This window comes from Neltuma alba, unplaced genomic scaffold (assembly GCF_004799145.2).
Source record: "Neltuma alba isolate B1F8T4 unplaced genomic scaffold, ASM479914v2 tig00004545_pilon, whole genome shotgun sequence".
Classification (NCBI taxonomy): domain Eukaryota; kingdom Viridiplantae; phylum Streptophyta; class Magnoliopsida; order Fabales; family Fabaceae; genus Neltuma; species Neltuma alba.
Genome location: NW_021633756.1, coordinates 1 through 7726, shown reverse-complemented (window position 1 = coordinate 7726; position 7726 = coordinate 1). Strand labels below are relative to the sequence as shown.

General features: G+C 34.1%; 1 protein-coding gene across 1 annotated transcript; it reads left to right on the top strand.

Moving 5' to 3' along the window:
- The first annotated feature begins 4692 nt into the window (after positions 1–4692).
- LOC114745144 (ranBP2-type zinc finger protein At1g67325-like) lies at positions 4693–7314 on the top strand. The gene is made up of 8 exons (XM_028933290.1): positions 4693–4749; positions 5063–5108; positions 5436–5551; positions 5829–6102; positions 6397–6467; positions 6889–6934; positions 7015–7124; positions 7287–7314. Exons 1-7 carry the CDS (start codon positions 4741–4743, stop codon positions 7026–7028), a joined length of 576 nt encoding a protein of 191 aa, XP_028789123.1. The 5' UTR covers positions 4693–4740; the 3' UTR covers positions 7029–7124; positions 7287–7314.
- The last annotated feature ends 412 nt before the right edge of the window (positions 7315–7726 follow it).

Below are 7726 nucleotides of genomic sequence, written 5' to 3'. Positions count from 1 at the left end.
AAGTGTATTGGCTAAAATTATTATTATTAGAAAGACTACCTTAGGGGGAAAAAGTATAAATATGAGAGACAAAATGGATTTGGATCTTATATTTAAGACCAAAATAAAAGTCAAAATAGGTCTTATATTAAGGATTGGAGGTAGTATAAGTTAATATAAATTACGTTTGTAATATAATAAATATCATCTCTACTTTTACTTACAAGACTTTGTTTTAGAATTTTTTTATAATCTCTAATTAAGACCTTTTATAAAAATATATATATGAAGTATTACCTCCAGCTCTTAATATAATAGTTAGTTTGACATTTAATTTGATCCTGAACTTAAGATCTCAATTCACTTTATCTCTTATATTTATCTATTTTTTCAAAGTAGTCCATGTGATAGTTGCAAATATTAAAAGACTCATCAAATTGTAGTTTTAGCTAATATACATGATTAACAATGGTATTCTAGAAAAAAAAAACAATGGATATTTATTACAAATAACAAACTTAACTAATTAGGTTTTATATTAAGGACTGAAAGTGGTAGTTTTTATCTTCTTTTTTTTTTTGAAATATGCCATCAATTATTCATGAAGTACATTTGACTTTGGGACAAAAGTTAAAAACTTTAATAAAAGTTATACTTATAGAATGTCATGATAATTTTTATCAGAATGTAAGAGCATTAATAATTTTAACCGCTTTTCTTAACTTTCACCATGCGTTTGGACATTAGACTGGGATGACCGAACCCACTTCTGCAAATTCAGTTTTTATTGAATGATTCGGTTAAAAAAAAAAAAAGATGGTTTGGAGTTCTCTAAAAAATATAGAGAAAAACTGAAAAAAAGGGTCAATGAGATCATTAAATAAAACCTTTTGAGTAACAACTTATTTAAGAATTTGTTTTCTAATAAAGCACAATAACGTTAAACAATTTGTATAATCATTATAGCTGATGATCTCACCTAATAGAATAAAACTTGTTATTATCTTCACTAGTACAATCTATTAATTTTCTCATATTTTAAATTTATCCACACGAGACTAACTAGTTAACAGAGAGATATATTCGAAAATTGATAAACTGATTTATATTTTCACCCAAAACCAGCTAGTTGGACACTATTTTCACAGATACTGTGGTTAGCCAACACGTGCACCCACTGATAAATTAAGAAGACACACTTAGAAGCTGTATATAGAATTGGGAAATATCTAAAAGACTCACCAAGAAGAGGTCTTCTATTCAGAAAGGGGATCAAACCAAACTGGAAATGCCACCTTTGATTCTTAATATAAGAAACTAAATAATTAATTAGCAGATATTAAGAAAATTAGTTAAGTTAGTTATTTGTAATAAATGTGTGTTGATTTTCCTATAATATACTTTTGATAATTATGTGCATTGTAATTACTTCTTGATGGGAACCCTTTTACTATATGCAATCAATAGGAATATGGTGAAAAAATTATAAATTTAGAAGACAAAGTAGATTAAGATCTCTATATATTTTTTTATATTTTTATATTTAAAATCGGAGGTGGTATTTACTAATATTGATTAGGCAAGATTAGCTTGACATTAGCTATACATTCTGGGGGCAGGGGGAGGATGGATTTTGTTGGGTTTGAGAAGTAAAAAGTAGAGTGCACTTGATGGCAAAAATGCAAGATCCAGCTTGACATTGGCCAAACATGTGGTCCTAAGTTATATGACAACAAGGCAACAATCAAAATCTCTCTATATGATGAGATGAATAGGCATTTCATCAAGGAAAATGTTAGTACGAGTTATTTGATGGCTTATGTCTATTCAAGAGCAAGTGACATGGATTCTAATCAAATAATTACCCCACTATACTTTTGAAGAGATAGGGCTTGTTTGAAATGGTGATGAGCATAAGCCTAAAAGGGAAGTCCATCCTAAAAGACTAACCTATCAGGAAGGTGAGTCCCTTAACCTTATAAATCACACAATACATATGAGGTTTCTTAATTTGAGACTCATAACAATACACCCTTTTGAGAGCTTACATCCCCAGCGGCTACATTCTACAGCACTTCATATGGTTTTCTTATTGGTCAAAACCCTCCGCATGTAGCCTTTCTGATTGGGCGACCCTCCATGAAAACACTAATGCGATGAGCATGAGCCTAAGGAGAGAACCCATCCCAAAAAACTAGCCCATCAGGAGAGAGAGCCCCTTGAACTTATAAACTCTATAACGCTTGTGAGATTGACTCATAACAGAGCATCCTTCTTCAGAGCCGACGTCCCTGACAGCTCCACTTTACGGTACTTCACTCAGTGCTTTAATTAGTATCCTACCGATCAACCCCTCTAGTCAGAACCTTCTACAAGTAGCCTTCTCCAGTTGGCCAACTTTTAATAAAAGTACCAATATAATGAATATAAGCTCAAAGGGAAAGTCCATTCCAAAAGACTAGCCTATTAGGAGGGAGAGCCCCTTGAACTTATAAACTACACAATACTTGTGAGACTTCCCAATATAGGACTTATAACAATTACACATCAATTCGTATCAGAGCTAGACTGGCAGTAATTCTAGAGAGGGCTACCTATAGAGCGTTCTAATTGGTAGGATGCCAAGTGAAGTATCATAGAGTACAGCCGCTAGGACGTTGACTTTGCACGAGGGGCCAATTGATGGGGATTTGGTAGTATGAGATACCAAGTCCCACATTGAGTAAAATGTGATGCTGAATGCAATATTTAAGTTGACTAGTTTACCCACTTAAATAGCTAGTTTATAGGGTGAGGTTCTCCATTCCCACTTAGATACCCATTAAATGACTTATAAACATCTTTTTAATTATAATTTATGGAATATGAAGTAAGTATATGATAGGAGTTTTGTCTCAATTTATATAAAAATGCTTATAAGCATTTACAATAAAGCAGATGCAAACAAGCCCCTAATCAATGAATGAATTAGAGATTATAACCGTGCTCAAATCCCTATATATTAGGGATTAGGGATTTATGCAAACAAATCAATCATGTATAATTTTTCTTTCTATTACATTTACAGGAGATTAGAGATTGGTTTATTGGATTTGATGTAACTATTTGTATACATTCCCTGCATTACAAACTATTTATGCACATGCTGAGTACAAAACCTTTACATTTAAAAAATTTTTTATTCTTGATTATAAAAGGATTCGCAAACGTTCATCTATTTGTGCAATTCTAATTAATTTCTAAATAAAAGTGGTAATTTGAGGTTTCATGATCAATTTCTTACCAAAAAAAGGGCACAAGATCTTTTTTTTTGTCATTAAATAGTACTTCGTTGATATTTTAGCGGCTTATGACGCGTCCAGCACCAAGTATTTTATCATATGCGTTCAACATGTTAAAGTATTTTGTGATGAGTCCATTACCATAAAGGTTTTTTTTTTTAATGCATCCAACACTCTAAAAATTTTGTTGCATAATTTTGTTAAGCATTTGTGCTTAGTATTATTTCATGAGCAATTTTAACTTTATTATTGACACCTCAAAAAGTCCATTAAATGAATGTATATCAAGCATGATAAAGTATTTTTTTTGGGTATTTATTAGGATATTGGATGTACTTGAAAAAAATTTTAGGTGTTGGATGAACTACAAAATATTTTAGGGTATTATATGCATACGAAAATACTTGAAGGTATTTAAAGTGTTAGATATACCTGGCAAATATTTCAAGATATTAGAATTACCATTTTAATTGTTGTAAGAATAGTAGTTTTCAATTCTAGATGTAATGCAAATTTATGGTTTTAGTGCTTAGTTTAAAGAATTATTGTTGAAAGAATATTCTAAAGGATTGATAAAATTAGTATGACTTATTTTTCAGATTTTATATGCCACATGTGCTTATATTATTAATGTTAATCATTTAATCAATATTAATAATTATTGAAATCTATTCAAACTTTTTGTATAAACAGAGTAAATATAATTTTTAGTCTTTAAAATTTGAGTTCATTTTAGTTTTGATTCTTCAAATTTTAAATATATGATTTTAGTCTTTGAAATTTAGTTTGTCTTAAACCATTAGTTCTTGAAGTTGTAACTGTGTCAAAATCCACTGAAGTATCGTGAACATTGCTCCTATGTAGATAACAGAATGATTATATAGAGAGAGATGAATTCTCAAAACGTGAATAACATCTCAAACGAACAACAGGGAAGGAAAAAAAGGGTTAAATAGCAGCATTTTGAGGACTTATTCTTTTTCTCCCTTTGTTAACCACACAAGATTTAATTATGTGTTATTGAGTGACTTCACATTACCACTTAATGCAATTTACGATGCTTTCGTAGATTTTAATACCATTATACCTTTAAGGACTAATGTTTTAAGATAAACTAAATTTCAGGTTTGACACCATGAATTTAAAATTTGATAACCAAAATTAAAATAATGCCAAATCTTACAAAAAATGTGTTAACCAAAAAAATAAGAATGTATTTTTTGTTTTGTAAGAAAAATTAAAAAAAGCCCCGATGAAAAACCTTCAACGACAAGTCCCATTGACCTACAGTAAGCTAAACGACGTGCGTCGCAGCTCACGCGTACGAACACAAACTGAACTGATCGAACAAAAGCCCTGGAACCTGAACGAAAGCCGCGTGAGCTGCTTTTTTGTGTGCGCAGCTGGGAGAAGCACCGTTTTGGTCATTCCATCGTCCGGCCGAGATCTCTTCGCTTTAACTCCGTCGTAGGTCGTCGTCATGTCTCAGGTGAATGCCCTCGCATTCCTTTAGTTATCTGAGTTTATTCTGCCGGATTTCAATTTCTTGTGTTTCTAGGGTTACTTCGAACCCTATCAAAATCATCTGATTCATACTGTCCATATTTGAATTAGTGGCGTATTAGGGTTTTATTTATCAATTCTTGTTAATAGTTTGATTAAGAGGAAAAATGGGTTCTGATGCGTAGACTAGTTTGGTTGGGGCTTGATCGTGCCCCAAAAAATTGGTCAGAATTTGAGGCCCTGTGAACTCCATGGTTTCCTGATAATTTTTGGTTTCTTTCCTTTGCTTGTGCCTGCAGGTTGATAATCGAAACTCTTCAGCGGCCAAGCGTGCCCGTACTGATGGTGCGTGATGCGTCGTATATGTTCTTGTTTATTGACACCGTTTTCTTTTCCTGATATATATGGATTCTTAAAATTTCTGTTGCCACCTTTTCACCCTCTCTCTTCCCATGTCATCATCTGAGGTTACCACGTACACATGAGACTCCATACTGTAATTTTTGCATAAACAGGATGGCACATTTACTACCCGCTTGTCATACACACTCAGTTCCTGAAGATTTGATCTTCTATAAATTTAGATCTCTAAGGACACACCATTCTCTCTTCGTGACATATGGTTCCCAACTCTTACTTGATGCTCTGCTGTAATATTGACTGTGCTTGTAGGTAGTCGCAGGGAAGATGATTGGACGTGCCCTAGCTGTGGCAATGTCAATTTCTCTTTCAGAACAACATGTAATATGCGTAACTGCACTCAACCCAGGCCTGCAGATCATAATTCGGTGAGTTGTGGAGTTTAATATCCTGATTTCCTCTTAGGAGAATTTGCATAGCGAAATGATGACGAATTTCAGTGACTTGCTGAAAAGCTACAATTAGTAGCCTTGTCATTTCATCCTTTGTTTTTTTTTGGCTATTTATATTAGGGTGCCACTTAAATGTTAATGATTAATTCCATTTAGCTGGACTCTGGCATAATTTACAATTTTCATAAGATATTTCTTGGTCTTAAAGCTATCCTACCATCAACATATTAGATATTTCTCAATTCCTTTCCAGAAATCTGCTGCCAAGCCTCTACAAGCTCCCCAGGGTTATACATCCTCCAATCCTTATGTTGGTTCTGGTGCTCCCTCTTCAATGTATCTTGGTGTTCCACCATATGGGTCTTCTTTATTCAATGGGTCATCAATTCCTCCATACGATGTTCCATTTTCTGGAGGATCAGCGTATCACTACAATTATGGAAGTCGTCTTTCTGCTGGCAGTCCTTACAGACCACTGCATTTATCTGGACCAGTACCGTACTCAAGTGGATCCATGTTGGGAAATGGTATGTTTTGTTTTGCTTAATTATATTGTTCAAATCAATGCCCCTCCTCTCCAGAAGAAGGGAAAAAATGGAGGGAGGGAGGGAGAGAGATAACACATGCTTGTTATTGAGATGACATTTTAGGTTTATGAAGGGAGAAAAGAGGGATGAGTGGCAAGGAGAAATCGGATATTCCTGCCCTTTGTATTGTAATGACTGATTAGTTATTAATCTTTGATGTATACTATTGTCTCTTGTTGAATGTTGAGAGGTTCTTTGTGATGATAACATACCTTTTGCTGAATTATTTTGTAGGTGGCATGTATGGAATGCCCCCTCTGGTGGACCGGTATGGCCGGGGTTTGCCGATGGGACCTGGAACTATGGTATGAATCATTAGATCATACTCATTTAGAGCTTTGAATATCAGTACCCTTCTGCTGAGAAAATTAATTTGTTGTCGGAATATCATGCCTCCCACTGATGGGTTGATGTGGCCTTAGTTTGCCCATGTAAACCCGTCACCTGCTGACTTTTTCCTTCCATTTCATTGTTTCTTGGTGATGTTAGTTCTTGAGTTTTCATGTATATATTACTTGTTTAGTTGATGTTATATGTTCTTGCAAGTTTTGACAGCCTCGTGAAGTTGCTTTTAACTTGTACATACTAATGAAGCATTTCTTTTTATTTACACGTTGGAATTTTTAGTATTTCATTTATTAACTTTAGAAACTAAAACTTATCAAGGTTTGGGATCTTAAAGGATTTTTCATGTTTGAAATTAATAGTTAATATTTTTCTGAGCAGGGCCCTAGGCCAGGGTTTTTTCCTGATGACAAGTCTCAGAAAAAAGGTTGTGGGTTTGTTGTGTCAACTATTTATGCTTGGTTGTAATGGAAGCTTCTTGGCTTATACTCAACTTTTTATGTCTAGATTGCAACTCGTGACAATGACTGGACATGTCAAAATGTGGCAATATCAACTTCTCATTCCGAACAGTATGCAACATGAGAAAGTGCAACACACCAAAGCCTGGATCACAGGTTTGCTGCCTCTCCCCATCTTTTTGCAGATTGATTATCTGTGATGGTTATGGGTGTCACCAACGTAATGATTGACATTGACTTATAGTGCAAATTTGATGTTCATTACAAATCTTTGAGTGCTGTTTAATCTACAAATTTTTGACAAGAATATTGTGGCAGGTTTCTAAATCAGACAAAAATTCTAGAAGTAAACCCCAGTCTGTCACCCCGTATGTAATTATCTGATACTGATCATCAGTTAGTAATTGCATTTTTTCTCTTTCTGCCTCCTTGTGATTTAGAGCAAAAGATGCCTGAGGGCAGTTGGAACGTGGTGAAAAATGTAACAACGTAAACTACCCATTCAGAACCAAGTGCAATAGACAGAATTGTGGTGCTGATAAGCCAACTGAGCAATACCAATAAATCTCCTTCCGCGGCATCAGATCAAAATGATCAGGTCTGTTGTATATAGAACATTGCCTTTGTGTAGCCATCCTGCATGTTTGCAATCATATGGCTGTTTGCAGACCTTGTATGCATAATGAACCTCATAAATGTCAAGCCGATGCAAAAATTGTTAGTTAAGTGGATTGGAAAAATTTCACACGTCCTTCATT